Source organism: Aethalodelphis obliquidens, unplaced genomic scaffold, assembly GCF_003676395.1.
Source record: "Aethalodelphis obliquidens isolate GAN/ISIS:26980383/991018 unplaced genomic scaffold, ASM367639v1 scaffold63, whole genome shotgun sequence".
NCBI lineage: Eukaryota > Metazoa > Chordata > Mammalia > Artiodactyla > Delphinidae > Aethalodelphis > Aethalodelphis obliquidens.
The window spans coordinates 2378227-2400743 of record NW_020838007.1 but is presented as its reverse complement, the minus strand read 5'-3'; the positions used below and the strand labels follow the sequence as shown (position 1 = coordinate 2400743).

Genomic DNA, 22517 nt, shown 5'->3' with positions numbered 1-22517 from the left:
CGTGTGTGTGTGTGTGTGTGTGTGTGTGTGTGTGTGTGTGTGTGTGGCACAGCACTCACGCCTCTTCATTGTTGAGCACGTCCAGAAGCTGGGCGGCCAGGGCGTCCTTGGGGAGCGCCTGGCCCCGCTCCACGGCCTCCAGGAAGAGCCGCTTTCCGAAGCACAGCTTCCTCCAGGGCGTCTCCAGCAGCGCGTTGCTTAGCCCGTAGGTCCCTGCAGGAGGGGTTGGCTCGGCCAGCGTGGGAGGTGGGGGGGACTCTGGCTGGAACTCCACCCACCCGCCCCTTCTCTACATGCGTCCAGGAACTCGCCAGGCCTTGGGGGTGGGTGATCGGAATCAACAGCAGAGGAAGGTCCATCCATAAGTGGGGAAGCCCGACGTGGGGGTCCACCTGAGAAGGTCAAGGCTGGGAGCACCACAGCCTGAGGCCAGGAGGCGGCCCACCAGGGTCAGCCGGGGTCAGGGAGCCCGCTGACTTTGGCCGGCCCGAGGCGTAGGCCAGGTCCCTGGCTGGGGGCACTGTAGGGGCTTAGAGCAAGTTTCTCAGGACAAGTTCTCAAGAAGAGTCCCAGTCTCAAGGTGGAAAGGCCCCCAGAGCCTCTTCTCAAAAGAGGCAGCAGGGGCAGCCAACCCAGAGCAATGCGGCCTGAAAAGATGCACCAAGGACAGAGAGCCACTACCCTCTGCTGCTACCAGACTCCGGGCCAACTCTGACACGACTACTGCCACTTGGCACTGTGGGGCCCATAGTCACACCGCCAGCCACGGCATCACCACACTGTATCCATCAGGCACCTGGCAGCCACATGCAAAGAACAGATCAGGACCCCCACTGCGCACCACACACAAGAGTCCATTGAAAACGTCTCAAAGACCTGAACATGAGAGCTAAAACCAAATAGGGGGAAAGCTACACAACCTCAGATTAGGAAATGACTTCCTAGATGTGACACCAAAAGCATGAGCAACAACAAAAAACCCCCATAAAACTGGACTTCATCAAAATTTAAAATGATGTACTTCAAAAGAGACCAACGAGAAAGGGGAAAAACCCACAGGATGGGAGAAAATATTTGCAAATCATGTAACTGATGAGAGACTTGTATTTAGAATATATAAAACAATTCTTACAATTCAATAACAAAAAGACAACCCAATTTAAAAACAAGCATAGGACTTGAATAGACATTTCTCCAAACAAGATACACAAATGACCAACAAGCACATGAAAAGCTGCTCAACGTCATTAACCATCAGGGAAATGCAAATCAAGGCCACAGTGAGACCACACCATAGCCCAGAACAGCTGCGATCAAAAAGTCAGACAGTGACAAGTCTTGGCGAGGATGGGGAGAGACTGGAACCTCATAAGTTGCTGCTGGGAAAATAAAATGGTACAGCTGCTTTGGAAAACAGTCTGGCAATTCCTCAAAAGGTTAAATGGTTACCTTATGATCCAGCAACTCCACTCCTAGGTCCACACACAAGAGAAATGAAAACGTTTCCCCACAAAAACATAATAAACGTTCACAGCAGCATTTTCCACAATAGCCAAAAGGTGGATACAACCAAGTGTCCTTCAGTGGATGATGGATGAACAAAAGGCAGAAAATCCACACGATGGAATATTATTCAGCCATAAAAAGGAATGGAGCCCTCACTCACGCTACAGCATGGATGAACCTTGAAAACATTACAGAAAGGGAAAGAAACCAGACACAAAAGGCCACATATTGTCTGCATCTGTTTATGTAAAATGTGCAGGATAGGCAAATCCACAGAGACAGAAAGGAGACTAGTGGTTTCTAGGGGCCGGGGACAGTGCCAGTGGGTGTGGTTTCTTGGTGAGGTGATGAAAATGTTCTGGAGTTAGATTTTGGTGATGGTTGCACCACTTTGTAGATAGAGTAAAACACCTGAAGGCACACTCTAATGAGTGAACTGTATGACACGCGGTTATGTCTCAATGGAGCTGTTGTTTATTTTTTTAAGGGACATGGATCAGGCGCGGCTGGCTCAGGGAAGAAATAGGATGGAGTTCAAAAGAATTCCTTCTAAGCAGCAATTTAGCAGAAAAGAAGCATCTCTAGTCACAGTTGAGGGCATCATGGGGTGGTTTCCAGATGCTTCCACAAAGGTCACAGAATTGCGGGGGAAGGTCTCTGCGTCCTTTTGTGCCTTTTAGCTTCCAATTCTCTCCAGACAGCCAGGGACTCGGTACAGGGGGAAGGCAACCTAACCTGTGTGCAGCCTCATGTGGACCGGGTGAGGCCATGGCCACTACTGGGCACAAGGTACACGAACGGCCGAAAAACAGCACCAGGAGGGAAATCAGCAGGGACCCGGTCCCTGAAAGTACTGGGGTCCCCACAGGAGCAGCCCCACCCTGTGCCACCCGCCAGAGCAGCCTCACCTGGTGCCAGGGCAACAGGCTCACGCTCCCCCCGGTTTCCATAGTAGCAAATAACATCTCCCTTCTCTGTGCTGCGGACCAGAGGGGAGACAGGGTCAGACAGGAGCCACAGGGCGTCCCCAACCCTCGCTGCCTGGCAAGCCCCACAGCCCGGGCCCCAGCATTCAGGTGGCACCATCCGTGCAGGCACCGCTGTTGCTGAGCTATCTGCCCCCCACCCTGCCCAGCATCTCTGTGTGTGGCAACATGGGCCTGGCCACACCCCAACTGCCACTTCCCCACGTGGCCCCAGCCTCCTGCAGAGTCCCAGCAACCTGACTCCTGAATCTCACAGCCAGCGCAGGCGCCCTAGACTCGAGGGCCTGCAACTCCCTGGGGGACCTGCTCCTCCTGCCTCTAGGACAGGCCCCTCTGCCCCTGCTCCTGCCCTGCTCCCAGCTGGTCTGCCCCACCCCGGGCGGAGAAAGCTCCCGGCCACCATATCCTCTGGCGACAGGGCCCATGGGTGGCATGGACAGCGTCATTGCCCCAGGAGCCGTCTGCCGAGCCCCTTGCAGAACCCGACGTGAGCCTTGCCACCCACTCTGCCCAGCACTCGGCAGTGCCCGACCACCATGGGGCCCGGGGTCTCTGTACCCAGCTGTGCCTGCACCGCCTTCTCCACCGGGGCACCTCTGCCACCAGACCACAGGGCAAGTGAGGTATGGCTCAAAAACGGGCTCCTCAGCCACAGAAGCGGGGAGGAGACGAGACGGAGGGGCCGATCTGGCCCGCGTGCACCCCTGGCCCTACTCCAGCTCCCACAGCAGGAGCTGGCGGCCCTCACACTGCCCCAGCTTGGATCCCTGAGTCCCCAGGACAGTGGATCTGGGAGGGGCTCGGCCCTTGGGACGCTCTCTGAGCCCACCAGGTGTAATGTCCCCAGAGAGGCTGCCACAGATGCCCCGGCTCCCGCTGCCTGCCAAGCCTGCAACCCGGCCCTGTGCGGCGCCTGGGGGCTGCGTCCCCAGCCGGTAGACCCACCTTAGGTCGGCCGCTATGAGGTTGAAGCCGTTGTACAGGTGGCCCTCTGCGGAGACCTTCTTCAGGTAGGACAAGCTATCCATGTCTGAGGTCAGAAACTGAGCCACGAGTTCACCTGCATCAGGGGACACACACCCATGGCCGGGGCGGTAGGACTGAGTCCCTCTCCTGGGGAGACTGACGGTCCCCCACGGGACGGCCACACCTCAGCGACCCGGCAGCCAAGGAGGTCGGCACCAAGAACTCTGATTTTGAAAATTTTTCCTGTTGTGCCCCGACGTGGAAGTCCAGCACGAGGGGAAACGTCTTCAGTGGGGACAGTATATGTCCACCAGATGGGCAGTGACAACACGGCAGTCGGGAGCCATGCCATGGCCACAAGTGGGAGCCATATGGCCAGGCCGAGGGTGGCTCCCGGCGTTGCCAGCCAGGGGGCTTCAGGGCCCCTCCTTTCGTCACTCCTCCCATCCCTCCAGGTGCCCAGGAAGCCCCGCCCCCCGCCCCGTACCTCGGCCCCGGGCGTCCCGGTCCAGCCGTGGCTGCAGGTAGTTGGTAAGTGCCGCCAGCTTGCCCCGCGTGTTGATGCCCAGCCACGTGCCGCCTTCCTTGCCTTCCTCCATGTCCAGCCCTGCGGCAACAACAGTGTCACCACCAGCCCAGCAGCCCTTGTGGTGAAACGGGGGCTGGAACACCGCAGTCTGAGGCAGCCCCTGGGGACCATGCGTATGTGGGAGAGACCCTCTCCCGGGACAACACCTGATGCCCCTGGGAACCCCCGGCCCCTGCACAACACATCCTGGTGCCTGGGTGGGCATCAGGCTGGGGGCACAGCACCAGCTCCATCGCAGAAATCGCGCCAGGCCCCAGCCCCGCATCCCGATCAGGTATAGGGACACTGGCTGTCCTCCCTAGGCAGGACCCAGCCCTCGGCGGGCCCTTCACTAGGAGCCCCGCAGGCTGCAACCCTCCATAACCGTGGGCCCCGCCGCAGGGCCAGCAAGGCCACTACAGCCCCAGGAGAGTGTCTTCCCAGGCCAGAGGGGCATTTCACTTGACAACTGGAGTGAAAATAGCTAAGTCATTAACATATTATTATTATAACAGTAATAAGTTATAATAGTAGAAGAACTAAAAGCTGCAAAGATCTGAAAGAAGCAAAACTGTCCTTATTTGTACAAGATAGGATCGTATGTGAAGAAGATCCAAAAGGATCTACAAAAAAAACCTACTGGAGTAAGTGAATACTTGGCAAGAACTGGAAAATGAAAATTCAATTAATCATTTACAACAGCACTGAAAGATTTTCAAAACACTTAGGAAAACGTTACAGGAAAGACGTGTGTGCTGAGGGATGGACGTCAGGCAGACCTAGTTAAAGGAGGAGTCTTGTTCCTTGCCCGGGAAGCTCACATGGTTAAGAGGACAGTTCTCCCAGAGTATGGAGAAAAGCGAGCCTCCTACACTGTTGGTGGGAATGTAAATTGGTGAAGCCACCGTGAAGAACAGTATGGAGGTTCCTGAAAAAACTAAAAATAGAGCTACCATATGATCCTGCAATCACACTCCTAGGCGTATACCCAGAGAAAACTAATTCGAAAAGATATATGCACCCCAATGTTCATAGCAGCATTATTCACAATGGCCACGACATAGAAACAACCTAAATGTCCACTGACAGATGAATGGATAAAGAAGATGTAGTACATATATACAATGGAATATTACTCAGCTATAAAAAAAACAATAAAATAATGTCATTTGCAGCAACATGGATGGAAATTATTGTACTAAGTAAAATAAGTCAGAAAGAGAAAGACAAATATAATATATCACTTGTATGTGTCATCTGAAATATGACACAAATGAACATATCTATGAAACAGACTCATAGACATAGAGAACAGACTTGTGGATGCCAAGGGGGGGGAGGGGAGGGATGGAGTGGGAGTTTGGGATTAGCAGATACAAACTATTACATATAGGATGGATAAACAACAAGGTCCTACCGTACAGCACAGGGAACTATATTCAATATCCTATAATGAACCATAATGGAAAAGAATATACACATATGTATGTATAACTGAATCACTGTGCTGAACAGCAGAAATTAAGACAAACTTGTAAATCAATTGTACTTCAATAAAAAAATAATAAAACAAAACAGAAAAAGGATGACAGTTCTCCCCAAATGACCAAGAGGGTGACATGATCCCAGTGAAGACCCTGTGGGCTGGTGTTTATAGAAATTCATAAGCTGGCCCTGAAGTTCAGGACGTCCACAGCAGTCCCAACAAGCAGCAAAGCCACAGGGCTCACCTCAGCTGGTTCCCAGACTTGCTCAGAGGCTGCAGCACTCGAGCCATGTCAGTGGGACACAAGAGTCCACAACGGCCCCACACGGATGTGATCAACTGACTTTCAGCCAGTTTGTCGTAGTCATGCACAGGCCAGAGGAGGCCCACTGGTTGGTGCTGTGGGGACAGCCGGAGAGGTGGGCGTGGCTCAGTCCCTGCTTTGCACCGCACGCAAAGTTTAATTTGAGATACATCACAGACCTAAGCATAAACCCAAATCAGGAGGCTTCCAGAAGCACACAGAGGAAAATATCTTTACGACCTCACGATAGGCAAAGACTTTGTGGGTAAAACACAAAAAGAACAAGTCGCAAAACAGAAGATAAACAGCACTTCATTAAAATAAAATATTCTGCTCACCAAAGGACATCATGAAGAAAATGAGACAGTGACACAATTATCCAGCAAAGGATCCACATCCAGAGCACAGAGGCCTCTGACAAACCAACAACTAGAAAGTGAATGAAGCTTCCACATCTGGCCAAACAACACAGTCCAGACAAGGAAGATACCACGGTGGAATTTCTGGAGATAAAAACTACAGTGTGTGAGATGAAAAATATGCAGAATGGGATTAGAAGCAGGTTAGACACTAAAGAAGAAAAGGTTAGTGAACGTGAGTAAAGGATATGGCGATAGAAACTACCTAAAAAGGAGCAGGGACAACAGAGGGCTTTTAAGTGAACCAAGCATAACTGAAGGGCACTGATCACTTCAGATAAACTGACACACGTGTGACTGGGGGGGCTGAGGAGAGACAGCAGGAGACGGAGGACTTGAAGAAACAGAACCCAGAGGTTCCTGAACGCCTAACAAGTCCCCAGCAATGCTGACGCTGCTGCTACAATTCTGTGCACGCTGGGCGACACCAGACAGAGGGAGGGGGTGGACCTTGGGGTCTCCCAGGCCTGAGCCAGGCGTGGTGGCCACGGGCCCACCCAGCACTGCGGTGCAGCAGGGCCACCCTCCCGCTTGGCAGGACGCGTATCAACGCGCCAGGGGCCACCTCCAAACCACTGCAAAGGGTGAAGGACTTGAGTGGCTGGGGCTCCCCAGTGGGATGGGCACTGACCAGGGCAGGAAGCGTGGAGCCCAGGGGCCAGGACAGCCAAGGGGCCCAGGCAGGCTCACCCTTCGTCTGAGCCTCCATGTCTTCATCGACAAAGTGCCCCAGCAGTGCCTCCTGCCTCCCTCCCGAAGGATCAGCTCCTCACCCTTCACCTCACCCGTCCTGAGCAGCCCCCACTTCAGCCTCCCATGCGTGCCCTGCAGCAGTGACACACACGGCCTGCCCTCTCCCCACGATCCCTTTGTTCCGTCCTAGCCCAGGATGGTCCTGGCCATGCCCACAGGCTCCCCTAGGACCCCCTCCCGTGGCCCAGCAGGCCTGCCACTGGACCTCTGGGGGAGCCATGGCCAGCCTGGCTGAAGTCCCCACACACATGACCACTGTGCCCAGAGCTCAGGCAGCAGGGGCCTCCCCGCCAGCCCCACCCCGCACTCCCGAGCAAGCAGGTATCCAAGGTCTCCTGAGCAGCTTCTGGTGAGGCCGAGACCCAGCCTCATCCTCCTGCACTCCCACCCTCCTGCACTCCCACCCTGAGGGCCCCGCTCACAGCTCTCCCCACCTCCTTTCAGACCCCCACTTTGGTCTCCCCACTCCCATCCTCCTCCCACGCAGCACCACTGCCCGACCCCAGTCCACACTGGAGGCCTTCGTGGATGCTCCAGACGAGCTTCCAGGCTCCGCAGGCAGAGGGTCCCTGGCCCGGCCGACACCTGTCTGCACGTCCTCCGAGTGGCCCCTGCCTGCAGGAATAGGAGCTGCTCCCTCCAAGGGGCCTGCGGAAGCCACCGGCAGGGCAGGCAGGGTGCGGTCACCTCCACTCCACCCCATGGGCTCCCCATCGGCTCCCCCAGCCCTGCCAGCCGGGCCTCTGCTCCCCAAACTCAGGCCACTCTCCCTGGGGCAAGGGGTGCATGTGTCTAACAGAATCACATGCACATACACATGCATGTACACACACACGCGTGCACGCATAACCATGATGCTCCGAGGTGACCGGTCTGAAATCATGCCTCACACGAGACCAACCGCAGCGGATGGTGGATCCAAATACAACCCCCACCTTCCAGCTGCTTCCCCCGGGGATCCGGGCACGTGAAGCTGAGTGGACAGTGCTGGGTGGACAGCGGGGACACTCACCGCTGAGGACCTCGTTGTTGTTCCCCCAGAAGTCTGCAGCCCTGGAAGGCCGGTGGTAGAACTCGTCCCTGTTGGCGGCCAGGATGAGCCTGAGGAGAGAGCACGGCTGAGGGTCTCGCGTGAATGTGGAAGAGTCACGTGTTTCCTCTCGTTACCAAGACAAAGCACCTTAGTAGGCAGCAACCTGGGCAAGTCCCAGAGAGGACGGGAACCCACTGGGAGGAGGAGATGGGTGGCTGCCGGCTCAGCCCTGCTGGCTCCGCCACCCGGAACAGGGCGCTGGGCGGGCGTGTCTTCCTGCCTTTCGGTCCCTCCCCTGAGGGACACCCTGTAAGCCTCCCACCAGCGCTCAGGGACTCCAAGGGCTGCTCCATCCCGCGCTTTGGGGTGTCTTTGGGAGGGAGCGAGTGAGGACTTTTCTGTGTTTCACTAGTGTTTTGTATTATGAATCAAACAAGTATTTCTTTGGCAATTAGCAAAGACATCGATGTTTTCAGGGCCCTGGTTTTGAGGTAAGAAAACGAAGTTTTCGGTCAGCTCTGCCATTTAAAATAACTATGAACACAGACGGCGACTGAGTGGGCAGGGTCACCCCACAGGGTCCCGAAGACCCCGGGGTCTAAGAGTGGCCACCGAAGGACCCTCCAAGCACCGCAGGTGGGCACGGCACCTGGGGCCACAGTGGGTCTGAAACCAAGTTCGCTGAGTCAGGGGTTAGATCCTCAGAAGTCTTCAGAAGTACTGTTTGCATCGACTCATTGATTTCATGAATATCGGCTTGTGGTAAAATGTGAATTAACAAAGACACTCACAAAGTTGAAGGCAAAACCAGTGCTGGCACCCCAGGGCCCTGGAAGTCTCTCACCTGTGTGCACGTGTCACCCCCCACTTTTGCCTCCCACGTCACCTCGGCCACAGGCGCTGGCACTGCCAGGGACCACCCTGGAAGCCTCACCACCCTCAGGATACCTGTCTAGCCTGTGACCTGGCTGTCCCTCCACACAGCTGGCTCTAGGGCTGCGCCAGGTTCAGGTGCAGGGGGCGGGGGGTTCACTGTCCCTGACACAAGCTGCAGCCGCTCACAGAAGGATCCTCTGCAGCTCCAGCTGCCAGGCCCTGACCTGGACCCCATGGTCCCTTGCCATGTCTGCCCTGTCCCCCTGGGACCCAGTCCGGGACCCATCCTGGCAGAAGCTGGCTAACCAGCAGTCAGGAGAAGGACAGCGCAATGCCCCCCCTCCCCGCATGGGGAGACTTGGCTGCGGGGCCTGGGCCCCCCAGAGGGTGCAGTGGCTCCTGTGCCAGGATCAAGCATCCTCCTTCAGGTGCCCAGCGCCCCTCACCTGCCCGCTCGCCTGACCCCTGCAGTTGCAGGGGACGGGAGGCTGAGCCCGAACCAGGCCGGTGCCGTGGCTTCTGGTTCCCATTCTTGTGAAGACTCCAGAAAGGAAAACTTAGGGAAAAGAACAAAGCGAAAGAGCAGTGCCTCTGTCCTCTTACTCCAACTGCCCATTTGTAGACAAGAAGCGAGATGTTTGCTAATCGCTAGGAGCCTGAAGCGCTGGGTTGCTTTCATCAGTCACTGTTTAGCCGAACTGCTGGTGGGCATGATGGTACCACGTGGAGGCTCCAAGCGAGAGGAAGCCCCTCACTCCTCACTTCCGAGTCCCACTGGGCACAGTCATGGAAAGGGTCTGTCACCATTTGAGGGGTGGGTCTGGGCACAGTCAGGGGAGGGGTCTGCACACCGCCGGGGGGAGTTTGGCAGCAGTGACGGGTACACAGGCCAGGGTCCAGTGAAGTGTCCAGTAGTGACGACCTCCATGGAAGCCACCCCAAAGGGCAACAGCTGACCCAGCAGTCCCTCCAGGTGGAGCCAGTAAAAGCATCAACCTGTGGGTCTAAATGACATTTTGACAAAGAGGGTGGTGACGTGACAGCCATGACAGCACCATACTGACGGGAGTATGCTGGTCTTCTATGCAGCCAAACATCTACACAAATGCGGCAGCTTAAAGCAACGCCCACCCATCATCTCGGCCAGGTGCTCAGCCCCGAGGTGACACAGGTGCTGGTCGGCGGCGTCTCCGCTGTTGCAGGGGTCAGTTTCTTGAAGCCATGTGACTGGGGGCCCTGGTCTCGCCTGCCGTGCGCCGAGGTCACTCGCCTCCTGGAGGCTGCCCTCAAGCTCTGGCCACGGGCCCCTCCAAGGGCAGCAGCTTACTCCCTGAGGAGGGGCTGGTCCCTCTGCAGGCCACCCCGATGAGGTCAGGCCCACCCAGGACATCCCCATCCCATGAACTCGGGGTCCCCTGATTTGGAACTTTCATCGTGTCGGCAAAATATGGAGGTTCCAAGTGCTGGGCAACCTCAGGCGTGATGGGGGGTGCGGTGCAGAGGCCGGGACCCCCCAGGGGTGACCCCAGGAGGGCGCAGCACCTGTGGGTGGGCAGGTATGCAGCCTGGAAGGCAGGTCAAACCCAAGGGCGCCTGGGGGATCATGCTGGGCAGTGTCTGGGGGGACATGGCAGTGGGATATGATGGGGGAGGGCTGCCACGTCTGGAGGGATGGGCGCCCCAATATGGAGGGCAGTGGGCTGGTGACATGGGGGTGGGGTGCAGATGAGGGGTCCATGACAGTCACGGCCCAGCCCAACATCAGGCCTGGAGCTGCTCTGCAGAGGCAGTTCACATGTACTCCCGGCCACACTGGGCTGTCTCCCCTCCCTTCCCACACCCACGAGGGCACTTGGCTGAATAGCCCACAGGACACACGCTCTAAATTGGCTGCAGCCCAAGGAGGGGAGAGAGGCTTCAAGAACCCCACAGGCACGGTGGGGCTGGCAGGGCTGGCCTCATCTTTCAGGAACTAATTCTAGGGAGGCCAGAAAACAGGTTCCCGTGAGACTGGAAAGGACAAAGCCAGGAGCGGCACCGCCCACAGCATCAGAGTGAGGATGTCCCACTCTGTCCTTCAGGGCAGAGGTGATCTGTGTAGATCAGTGCTTACACACGGCAGGGATGGCCACAGACCCAGATGGAAGAGTCCTCTGCAATCAGCTGACCCTGGAGCATTACTGACACGGGTGACCTTAGCTCACAAACACAGGTGAAAACAGGTGTGATGTCGAAGGTGCCGGAGCAGGGGAGTGTGTGGGTCCCAGGCCCCGGACAGGCTTTGTGGGCAGCGGTGTCCAAGTGGACGGCGGCCCTGGGTCTGGGCCTTTCCGGCTGTGGGGAGAGGACCTAGTCTCAATGATGCATGACGACGAAGCGCCACAAAGACCCACTCCACCACCCAACATGAGGACACGGACCAACGCTGCAGGGAGCCTCTGGCACAGCCATCAGAAGACACACGAGGAAATCAACTTGGCGGTTCCGTGTGATCCAGGATTTTCTGATTCTGGGTATATACCCAAAAGGACTGAAAGGAGGGCTGGGACAGGTACTTGTACACTAATGTCCACAGCAGCCGAGAAGCGGGAACAGTACAGGTGTCCGCTGACAGGATGGATGCCGACGCAAAACGTAGTCCATCCACACAAAGGAACATTATTCAGCCTTAAAAAGGAAGGAAATCCTGACACATGTTACAATGTGGATGAACCTTGAGGACATTATGTTGAGTGAAAAAAAGCCAGACACAAAAAGAAAACATATGATGCTACTTCCATGAGGGACTTAGAAGAGCCAAGGTCATAGAGACAAAAAGAAGGAGGGTGGGTGCCAGGGGCTGGGGAGGGGGATGGGAGTCAGTGTTTGTTGAGGACAGAGTGTCAGTTTGGGAAGATGAGGAAGTTCTGGTGACGGTTACATGACAGTGTGAATGCTTAATGCCGCTGAGCCCTGCGATTAAAAATGGTAAATTTGGGCTTCCCTGGTGGCGCAGTGGTTGAGAGTCTGCCAGCCGATGCAGCGGACACGGGTTCGTGCCCCAGTCCAGGAAGATCCCATGTGCCGCGGAGCAGCTGGGCCCTGGCCAGTGAGCCATGGCCGCTGAGCCTGCACGTCCGGAGCCTGTGCTCCGCAACGGGAGAGGCCACAGCAGTGAGAGGCCCGCGTACGGCAAAAAAAAAAAAGGTAAATTTATGTCATGTATACTTAACCACAAACACACACAAAGTACAAATCTTCTCCTGACATCACTGGGTGGGGGGCCGGCAGTGAACTCAGTGATGGGCACTGGGGTGGGGGTAGAAGCTGCTGCATTGCCAGCCAGGGCAGTGACAGCTTAGGTGGGAGGGAGCCCAGGTGAGGACATCCAGGCCTCCCGGCTCTGAGCCTGCCCCCTCCCCCACTCCAGGAGCTGGGGGCCCCTCCTTGGTCTCCGATGGGCCCAGGGTCAGCTCACCAGGCTCTCCTCACGGCCCTGCTGCAGTGTCCCTCCCACAGCAGCCCCACCCCGACTCCTCCCATCCTAGTCCCACATCACACGTGAGAGCTGCCCACCCCGGAGCCAGAAGTCCCTCTCAACCTCCAGCGCCATCAGGCTAGGACAACATTTGAGATCAATGCTGAGACCGAGTCCCAGCCCTGGAGCTGTCAGAGGCAGGTCGTGGCAGGACGCAGGCTCCCCTCCCCGTCCCTTCTGTTCTTTCTCCCTCCCAGGAGAACAGGGGTGACCTCAGGGCTTGGCTGAATCCGTGAGTAAGAACCAAGGCAGCCATGGACTCGGTGGCCATCAGGCTGCGTGTCCTCACTTGTCAGGAGGAAGGAGTGCCACTCTCAGCACAGGAGGCGACAGCGCCAGTGATCCATCCACCTGTTGCCTCAGTCCCACTCCCGCCCTTCCTGGGGGCTCTGCAGTGGCTGCAGGTCCAGTTCTGTCAGCAGAGGGCGCTGGAGGGACGCTGCAGGGGGAGAGGCTTCTCTCCCAGGCTCTGGGTGCGGTTTCCCCAGCAACAAACGCCCGACAGCAGCCAGCGTGAGCAGAGCGGGCAGACTTCCAGCAAGTGCCCAGAGAGCTCCCGGCCGCCCGGTATGCCACGGCTGTGCCCCCAACAAGGTCTGGGTCTCAGCCCAAGGATGAAGGACAGGCTCTGCCTCGGGCACCCCGATCTCACAACAGTTTATATTTCCACGAGTTAGACATTCCCTGCTTGAATCACTGCTCCGGGGTTCTGTCCCCTGGCTGTACCCCGACTCACACGGCATGCTCTGTCAGGGGCTGTTCAGGGCCAACTCCCGGCCCCCAGCATGGCCCTGCTGCCCACTCCCCTGCAGGAAGGGGACACTGGGCACCCCTTTCTCCCCATTCCCCAGCCCGGAATGAGTTACTTCAGCCACACATCAGGTAGCACGGAATCCCAGAAGCCAGTTGAAATGTTCCAGATCTTGAGATGATGTAAACTTCTTAAGCAGTCGCACTAGTGGCTCATCTGTGATTGAGGGTCACATCCCAGCCTCATTCTCCATGTGGATAAATGTCGGTGGATTCCCACCAGGGTGCCGGGGAATGGAGGGGCGCCGTCCAGAGCCAGGGGTCATGGGGAGGAGAGGAAACCAGACCGTGTGGCCCCTCCCTGGCCTCAGCCTCCTGCCTCCTCCAGCTGGTCCCCCAGCTTCCCTGACCCACCCCCTGCACTCTGCCCTCACCACCCAGACTGCTCACTGGCCACAGGCTCCAGCCCCACAAGCCAGGTCTCGCTCCCTGCCACTGTTCTGTTGCCACCTGATCCCCAGTCAGAGGTGCAGGGCTGTGCTGTACCCACGTCATTCCCCCATCCTGCCCACATGGCCACCTTCAGCGGCTCAGTCTTAGCATCTCTGCACATCGACTCAGGGTCCCTGCCCACACTGAGTGGCCACTGTGGGAGAGGGCAGGGCAGGGCCCGGGCAGTATGTCCCAGGGCCTGGCCTCTGCCCCCGACCCCGCACATGGAGCCCAAACAGGCACTGAGGATGGCGTGTTCCCAAGGCCGAGCAGGATAGCAGACGCAGCACGAGGGGGTTACCTGTACGCATTTTTGGAAACGGGGCGAGGATCGAACTTAAAGAAGATGATGCACATGGGTCCCCAAGGGGTGGCTTGGCTCACACGGGGTAACAAGGTCTGCGGGAGAAGGAAAAATTAGTTGAGTAAATGGCAGACGACAGAATTGCCTCCCAAACCTGCAAAGCTCCCTTGCCCAAATGGAACAGGCTCACAACACCCAGACCCTCGCTGGACGAGGAGACCGCGTGTCGGCTGCCCTGACACTCGCCCATCCCTGTAAACACGCTCCTGGGCACTGGTCAGACATTCCCCTGACGCCTGTGACCTCGTTGGTCCTGGATTGTTGGCAATTGCTTCTGGTTCTGGGGTCTGAAATGGAACACTTCCCACCTTGGGATTCACAGGAGGATGTTCCCACCACACTGACCCCGGCTTCAAAGCCATGCCAGCATCGCATGGTGGGTGGGCGGGCGTGGTGGCTCTGGCCACCATGCAAAGAGAAGCCGAGGAGGGGCCGGAGCCCAAGGCCAGCACCACAGACACAACCGTGGCTCAGAGCCATGCAGTAGCTGCCCAGCGCACAAGGCCTTCGGGCATCCCACCCTCCTCTCACTCATGCTCACTGGTCTGGCTGGCGCGGGTGGCAGGGTCAGGGTTCACCCCACTATTTTCCCTGTCAGCCCCCACGGGCCCTGGAGGGACCCCCAGGATTCAGCCCTGTGTTCCTCCAGGCACAGATGTGGTGACAGCCTCAGAGGACCAATTTTTGTGGCTGTGCAGCTGAGGCGCTGCCGCGGTGACAAGCACCATCTCCAGCAGCCCGGGGCGCTAGGGGACATGCACCATGTGAGATGGGCTGCCAGCCGCTGCCCCCCCACCAGGGACGCTGGGCCACATGCAGTGCTGATGCCGAAGGGCCCTGTGCAGAAGGGTTCCCCAAGGTGATGGGAACAGGCTGGGTTCCCGCCAGGGCGGCCTGGTAGTGTCCACTGGTGGCCATCATCCCAGGAGTGCCTGATGATCCCAATACTAGTAGGCAGACTGTTGGGAGCAACCTCCCTGGTAAAAGCAACTCCAAACGCTTGAAAGAAGGTGAAAAATATTAAAAGCAACCAAGAGCTGACAAGGTGGTGCAGGATTTAGCCAACATCTCAGAGAACACAGGAACCCAGAGAGGAAAGAGAGCAGAGTACAGCAGCGGCTTCTGCCTCAGGGCACTGGCCCATGGGGCAAACCGGGCTCTGGTGGCCTCAGGGGTGAGGGAGACAGAAGACACGGCCCAGAGCCGCCCCAGGACAGGGACCTAGGGTGGGGGGGTTGTATCCACAGCCACACCAGGACCGCAGGGGAGGCGCACAGAAGTGGGGGTGGTCCATGAGAAGCTCCATGTGCAGAGCTAGGCCACACCGGGGGTCCAGGGACTTGGTCTGATGGGTGCTTGCACTGGCAGTGCCCCTGGGCACCAGGCAAACCAAAGTTTTCCTCTTCATCACAGACTTCCGAGAAGTCTCACAAATAATTTCAAGAACAAAAAGCAGTACAATAGAAAGAACCACATAAAACAAAGCACCACAGCAAGAACCAGCAGTAGTCCCCACACGTCCCAAAAACCAGCCACTGAGTGCAGGAGAAAGGAGCTCAGGAATATCTGCAGGGAAAGGACATGATAAAGAGTAAACGGGGGGTCCACCCAGCACCAGAAAGACCCTTTAGAAACAGAAGCCCCAGGAAGTACGACTTAAAACTTGGCAGGCAATGTTGGAGCAGATTAGGCACAGAGAATGAGAACCACCCAGAACGCAGTGCAGGGTGATGGGAAGCACCCTGGGCATCACAGGGCCGGGTCATCCCACCCGTCCCGTGTAGCTGGCGGGGCTCCCAGCACCTGCCACGTGACCGGAGTCCAGCACAGAAGACACAGGTCCCCCACCCTGAGGGGGCTGGTCTCTCCCAGACACAAGGATGCTCCAGGCAATGTGTCATCTGTGGCAACCAGGCTGGCCGAGGTCAATGGGAGAAGTCCTGCTGAGATCCCACCTACCCCAGCCCCTCCAGGACAGAGGGCTGCCTCACCAGGAACACACTACTCTGGGCCGTCAAAGGAGGCCAGCATGCCTGCCATCCCCCCCACGCCCAGCCCAGGCTGCATGACTGGCACTGGGTGAGGTCGCCGGCCACCGCTGCTCACAGGCCAGATGCAGAGCCCCCCAACTCGGCTGCAGCACCCTGCCACCCTAGCTGGCCCAGGTGGGTGGCAGACAAGCCCTCCAGAAGGTGGTGGCAAGAAGGGCTCCGTGGTCAGAGGAAGGCTGCCGAGAGGTCTCCGGGCAGCTTGCTGCAAGAAGTGTGGGCGCGGAACCCAGGGCTGCGGCCTCAGTGAAGAGTGAAGACGCGGTCATTGGGAGGGAAGGACCAGAGGAAAGCCAGCCCCTGGGGAGGAGACCATCAGGAACTGCCTTTCTCTCCAATCCCTCACCCCCCACTCGAGCCAGGCCCGCTGCCAACTGGCCCCTCCCCTTCCCGCTTCACTCCCACCACCCCCAGCACCCTCCTTCACAGGTCCTGTGGGTGCAGGGCCCTTCTCCCATCCTGCCCCCACCCAGGCCGAACTCCAACACCCTCTTCGGGGCCTGGCGAATCCTCCCTGACACCCCTGTGACTTTCGGGGCTCCCAGAGCAAGCCCTGGACACACCACTGCTGTCCCACCACTGCACTGCAGCGGGGCACTAACTGGGGTATCCTGCCTGGGGCGCTCCGCTGCTGGGAAACGCTCCCCTCCTGGGAAACGCTCCCCTCCGCTCCCAAGGCTTCCAAGGCCATGGAGTGGGAAAGTGAGGTGGGGGGAGCAGTTCAACAGGTCCCACTGCTCCAGGTAAACTCAGCGCTCCTCCTCACCAGGTGACACCTAAGCCTGTCGGGAGGAAGTCACCCTGAAGAGCACCTGGGCTGGCAGGTGCCGAGGAAGGGGGGTCGACCAGGGCAGAAGCGCGCCGGCTTTCTAATGCCATCCCCGCCCCGCCTGTCTCCACCTGGAGCCCGGGGTGTCCACACGCCGTCAGAGCTCTTTGGCTGCTGGGGCCGCCATGAGGGCCGGGTGGCCAGAGGCAGAGGCAGAGCCAGAGGTGGGCAGGAAGGTCCTGGGGCCTGATGAGGAGTTTCACCCACGGGCCTCAGCGACCACAGGGAGGACGCCGCCTGGAGGTGGGCAAAGCCTGCGGCTTCAAGCGATACAGGAAGCAGTGCCGGCCCAACGGGCGTGGAGGCCGCTAAGGTGACGCGCACACCCTGCCAGGTGTGCGGATGGCAGTCGGATGCCACACGCCTGCCCTCTGCAGGTGAGGGGGCTCCCTCCCTCCCCCTCGCTTGGCCCCATGGCAAGCAGGATGGCAGTGGGGGACCCAGGCCAGGCGGGCAGGGCCCCCACCCGATGGGGCAGGTGACACACTGACCTGGAGGAGGCCAGGCCCCAGTGCCACGGGGCAGGGGAGGGACAGATGGGGACCCACTTCCCAGGTCGGGCACATCCTGGGCAGGCTCCTCTCTCACCAAGAGTTCAGGTGGTGCCAGAGGCCACACGGGGGCTCTGGGGGATGGGGGTGCCTGCTGGCTGCACTCGGGGTGATAGTGTGGGCACACGTGGGGTCTCCTGACCCCTGTACATGCTCTCAGGATGCCCCGGGCATTAGACCTGCCCATCTGCACCCCCTGGCACACAAACGAGCTGCTCCAGCCATGTCATGGAAATGCTCGGAAACCAGCGTGCCCCTGAGCATCCCTGCTGACCCTCCCCAGGTGCGAGCAGCCCCCAGGAAAGCTCACAGTGGGGCAACCGGCTCCGTCCTGGCCACAGTCCTGGAATCACTGTGCCCATGTGTATCTCACTGGGGGGCTGCCTTACAACTGCCTTGCATACAGGGGTGCAGCCAGGCCTCAGACGGGCCCCCACGGAAGGAAGACCCCAGACGGTGGCCTGGGCTGAGGGGAAGCCTCATGGGCAGCAGTCTTGAGGGGGCCTCCCGGGACCGGAGCATGCAGGCTGTGAGATGGTCGAACATCCTGACAAATGCCCGGGGTGCCCACGTGGCGTGGCAGTGGGTCCCTGGGCCTGGTGGCAGAGAGAAGCCATCTTTGTCACCACTAGGGTTGGGGGGCATGTCATTTTGTGCTCACTGCAAGGCCCCGAAGGAAGGCCCCTGCCCATGGCTCCACGTACTCCACAGATGTATGCTCCATCACATGCAAGGACCCCGCCACCCTGTCTTCTTGCCACCTGGCCGTGCAGTTCGCCCACGCCCGGGGTAGCGGCGTCCCCCACCTGCCTGCTGCTGCCCAGGGCACGTGTGCCTTCTATCCACTCTTGCCATCCAGCTTCCACTCATGCAGAGCAACACAGCAGGGCCCGGCATGCACGTTCTACAAACAGGCTGAGGACCTTCCCGACAGGTGCCTTCCTGTCTCCCAGGCAGACACCCAGGAGGCGGAATCACTGGGCAGGGGGTGACGCTCTTAGATGAGCATGCCTGGCCGACTCCCTCCAATGTCTGGCGCAGGGGCGTCCAGCACGAGGGTACCCGCCACTGCTCCCCCCACCCTCACCGCAGTGGCAGGAGATGCTCAGGTGGTCTGCTGGCATCCCCCAGCAGCTACTGGCACACCGTGCCAGGATCCAGGGCCTCTGTCCCACAGTGCGGTGGCATTGGGGTGGGGTGGCCCATCCCTCTGCCTGTGCTGCCTCCATTGGAACCCATCTGTCCTTCCACAGCAAGTCCCGCCACTTGTACTGCATGGCTCTTGCCCTCTTCATCCCAAAGCAAGAGCCCCTTTCTCTTGATTTCCGTGCGTGGTTGCGTTTGGGCTTCGTTCTAGGATGTATCCAGGGTCTGCCTATGTGGGAGGTGTGAGCCACGGACCCCCATGCTTCCCAGCAGACGGGCGTGCTGTCTGCCACCACCTGGGCCACGCCCTGGACACCCCACCACTCGGCCCCTCAGCCCCTGAGCTTCAGCACATGCTGTGGTATCTGGAAGGTGAGTCTCCCTCTTGGCTTTTCACAGAAGCTTCTAAAACTCCGACTGATCAGGGCACCCGTGGGGCACCCTGTGGGGCACCCGTGTCCATGAAGTGATACAGACGAGGAAGTCCACAGCCCGGAGCTGGAAGCCAGGCTGTCTGTCCATAGCGGTGTCCACCTGCCTGAGCAGCATGGGGCAGAGCGGGACCCCACCCATCAGAGCACACCACTCGGTGCTTGTACGAGGCAAGGAAGAAGCAAGACTCATGCGTGGGTACAGAAGCAGGGCAGGCCACCTGGCCAGGGAACAATGGAGACCTGCAGGGAGACGTCTGGGTGCTAGTGACGGTGTCCACACCCTGATCTGGATGGCGGCTGCATGCTGGGCTCACTCTGCACCATCCCTGGAGCTGGACGCTGCACACTTCCGGTAGGGGAAACAGGATCATCCACCTGGAAAGCTGCCCATGAGGAGAACATGGACAGACCCTGCCCTCCTTCCCCGCTGGCTTTGAGTTGCTACTCTGGGTGGGGGGCACTGAGGGGCGAGGCAGGAAGAGCAATTCTCGGGAGACCGGGCAAGGCGGATCCAGTCCCAGCTCAGAGCTCCTCAGAACAGGATGGAGCGGCCAGGCTGCCCTGAGTTCTGCACAAGGACCCACACACTCAGGTGACCGCCGGGTGGGGTGGGGGCCTGTGCCCTCGGGGAGCACTTCCCTCTGTCAGACAGGGGCGCACGCTGGCCAGAGGCAGCGAGGAACGCAGGGACGCGTGCGAGCAAGCAGGAACAAGGGGGCCTGGGCCAGCGGGACAGTGAGGCCCCGGGTCCCAGCAATCAGTCTCCTCTGGCTGTTCCTTAGGGCTCTGGGCAGGGGGTGACGGAGCCCTAGAGTTGGCGGCCCCACTCCTTATGCCCAGCACCGCACACATGTGGAGGAACGCGGTCAAGGCTAGCCAGCCTGTCCATCTGCCCTTGAGCAGAGGAGCTGGGCAGCCCACCCACCCTGCACAGGGCAGAGCAGGACAGCAGGAGCTGCTCTTTACAAGTGACGTGTGACGTCCCCCCAGGCTGCCAGCAGAGGAGGTAAACACATGGGAACACATTGTCGCTGTTCGGAGCCTTCGCTGAGAAAGCCCTGCCATCCTAATCATTCCAAGCAGCCCGCCGCCACCCCCCAAACACCACGCCCTCCTCCCCGCCCACGACCTAGAACTCCACAATCTACGCTCTGTCATCTGGCTGATAAGTAGCATTTCACCATGACACATTTTCTATGGCGACACTCTTTCCTGAGATCTTCAAGATGTCTTAGGAGCACTAATTCAGCCTCATACCAAGTATCACTGTCCCTTCAAGGTTCAAAAGGGCAACACAGATGAGGGATACAGTGAGCCACGGCGAGCTCTGGATGCTCCGCACCCCGGCCCCTCCTGGCAGGAACAGCTTCCCCACAAGGCGGGGGCCAGCCTGGCCTTATGGCGGCCCCTATAGCTCACATGGTTAATAGGGGAGGAAGGGGGCATTCCCACCAGCCCCTTGAAAGAGGGTGGAAGCAAATACTTATAGTAGGCATGGTCCTGAAGACCCAGCAGAGCCGCCCTGAGTACCAGGAGGTGGGGGCTGGCCTCTTTACTTTTAAGCGTGTATCCATTATTTCTGCAACCTAAAAAAAAAAGTTGAGAGGGAAAAAAAAAAAAGGCTTCATCAATACCCTGAAAAGGGAACTCAGTGGTCCAGGGGTGACCTCATTCTCTCAGAGCCCATCACCAAACCCCGAGGTCCAGACCAACAAACTGTCCTCAACACCAGCTGACATGTTGCCAAAGGATGGACCCAGTCCTCACACATCTGGGGTGTCAGTGACGAGTGTGGCCCTATTTGTAGCAGCCCGCCTACCTCCCTGCCCTGGGCTACTGACATCCTCAGAAGCAGCAGCATCCACGGACAGGCGAGTGGGACTGGGAGGCGCCTTCTAAAGCAGCAGCCAGCACAGGAATAAGTCCCCACAACACCACACGTGACTACACCCAGGGTAAACATGATCAAAGTGACAGCCCAGAAATGAAAACACAAAGAAAGCGTGAGGCAGTAATACGGCTCAGGGGCTGGGCAGCAGGGCAGAGCTGACAGCTAGTGGCCTGGTCTGAGGGGCCTACATTCTGCAGACACACCAGTAACACACAGCCACAGGACTGCAGGACACGTGCTTTTGAAGTGAATGGTCAGGGGTCCAAGGGGGTGGGAGCACCAGGGCAACATGCTCCGCCCACTGGGAGCCCTGGGAACCTGGAAAGGGGGGAACAGAAGCTCTGCTGTGTCCACCTGCCAACACAGCCACCCTCCTGCAGCCCCACCCCACACGAAAGGTCACCCGACACAGGAAGGTTCTTGGGAGAGGGGCTCAGGAGGAGAGGCCAACCCTGGCTCTTACTGACCTTGGGAACACCATTGGCCCTCAGCCTGAGTTTTCTTTGCTGTGAACGGTATCTGGCCAACAAACACTTGCCGTGAAAGGGTGCCCAGAAGACTAAGGAACAAGCAGCAAAAAGCGATTCCCAAGAACTACCAGCTGCAGGCACCCCATACAGCACCATTACTGCACAGCTGCCGCATGGAAACAGCAACAGCAAAACATCAGTGGGCAGGTCCGCAGCAGGATGGCAGCGGTAGGCCTGGCTGACCATGTGACATCCCCAGTGGAGGACAGACGGGGGCTTGAGCCTCAGGGACCGGTCCAAGGCCAGAAGGCCCACGTCAAATCTGTGGCCCAGAGGCAAGCATGGTAGCTGCTGGGCGGGAAGGCATCTTAAAGCCCAGAGGCTACAAGGCCTTGCCCAGCGTGCAGCCCTGACCAGTCCCCTCCCCTGACGCCCTGGGGGGAAGGTCTGAGTACTGAGCCACCCCAGGAAGACCGTGTCCAGACGCACAGATGACCTGGCACTTGCTGCCTCCCCGGAGAGACATCAGCTGTCACCCGCAGCAGGGCGCAGGGAGGGAGCAGCGTGACTCAGGGCTCTGGGGCCGTCAGCCGCGGAGCCCACCCACCCTCGCCCCGCGGTGACCGCGCAGCTCCCGGCCGGCCAGTATGCCCCACCGAGGGACACCGGCCCTGCCTGCGGGGCCCACGCCCCACCCAGGCGGGGACACTGGAAACGCCTTCCAGGAATGGGAGGAACGCTCCTTCGGCCGGGGTTGGCTTGGTCTCCCCGGACCGGCCGCTGGATTTGCATTCACCGCCTCGAGAAGAGGAAACTGAGGCAGGGCGGGCTGTACGGCCGCTTCCGACTCCGCGCCCCACTTCCCGAGACCCGCTTCCCGACTCCGAGCCCCGAGCACCGCGGGGAACGCAGCCGGCCACCCGCCGCCGGCCACCCGCCGCCCGTAGTCCACCGCGTACTCACCGCCTCCGCCGCCGCCGCCGCCGACTTCCGGGTGCTGCGCCCGCGCGCCGCCGCCACCGCCCAGGCCCCGCCCACACACAGTCTGCGCGCTCCCAATGGGCAGCATGGCTAGGGGCGGGGCGGCGCGCCGCGAGCCGGAGCACAGTTGGCTGCGCGTACCATCGC

General features: G+C 59.0%; 1 protein-coding gene across 10 annotated transcripts in view; it reads right to left on the bottom strand.

Annotated features, from left to right (window-relative positions):
- Positions 1–22517, bottom strand: part of TANGO2 (transport and golgi organization 2 homolog) — a 29141-nt gene that overhangs the window by 3213 nt on the left and 3411 nt on the right. Inside the window, exons 1-7 of one of the 10 annotated variants that reach the window (XM_027088490.1) lie at positions 22353–22370; positions 13958–14055; positions 8001–8089; positions 3946–4065; positions 3438–3552; positions 2415–2485; positions 60–213 (exon numbers count right to left, since the gene is read on the bottom strand). In XM_027088490.1, the coding sequence (XP_026944291.1) occupies positions 60–213; positions 2415–2485; positions 3438–3552; positions 3946–4065; positions 8001–8089; positions 13958–14013 (605 nt within the window). In that variant the 5' untranslated portion in view covers positions 14014–14055; positions 22353–22370. The other 9 variants (XM_027088485.1, XM_027088491.1, XM_027088489.1 and 6 more) reach the window with 9 other exon arrangements.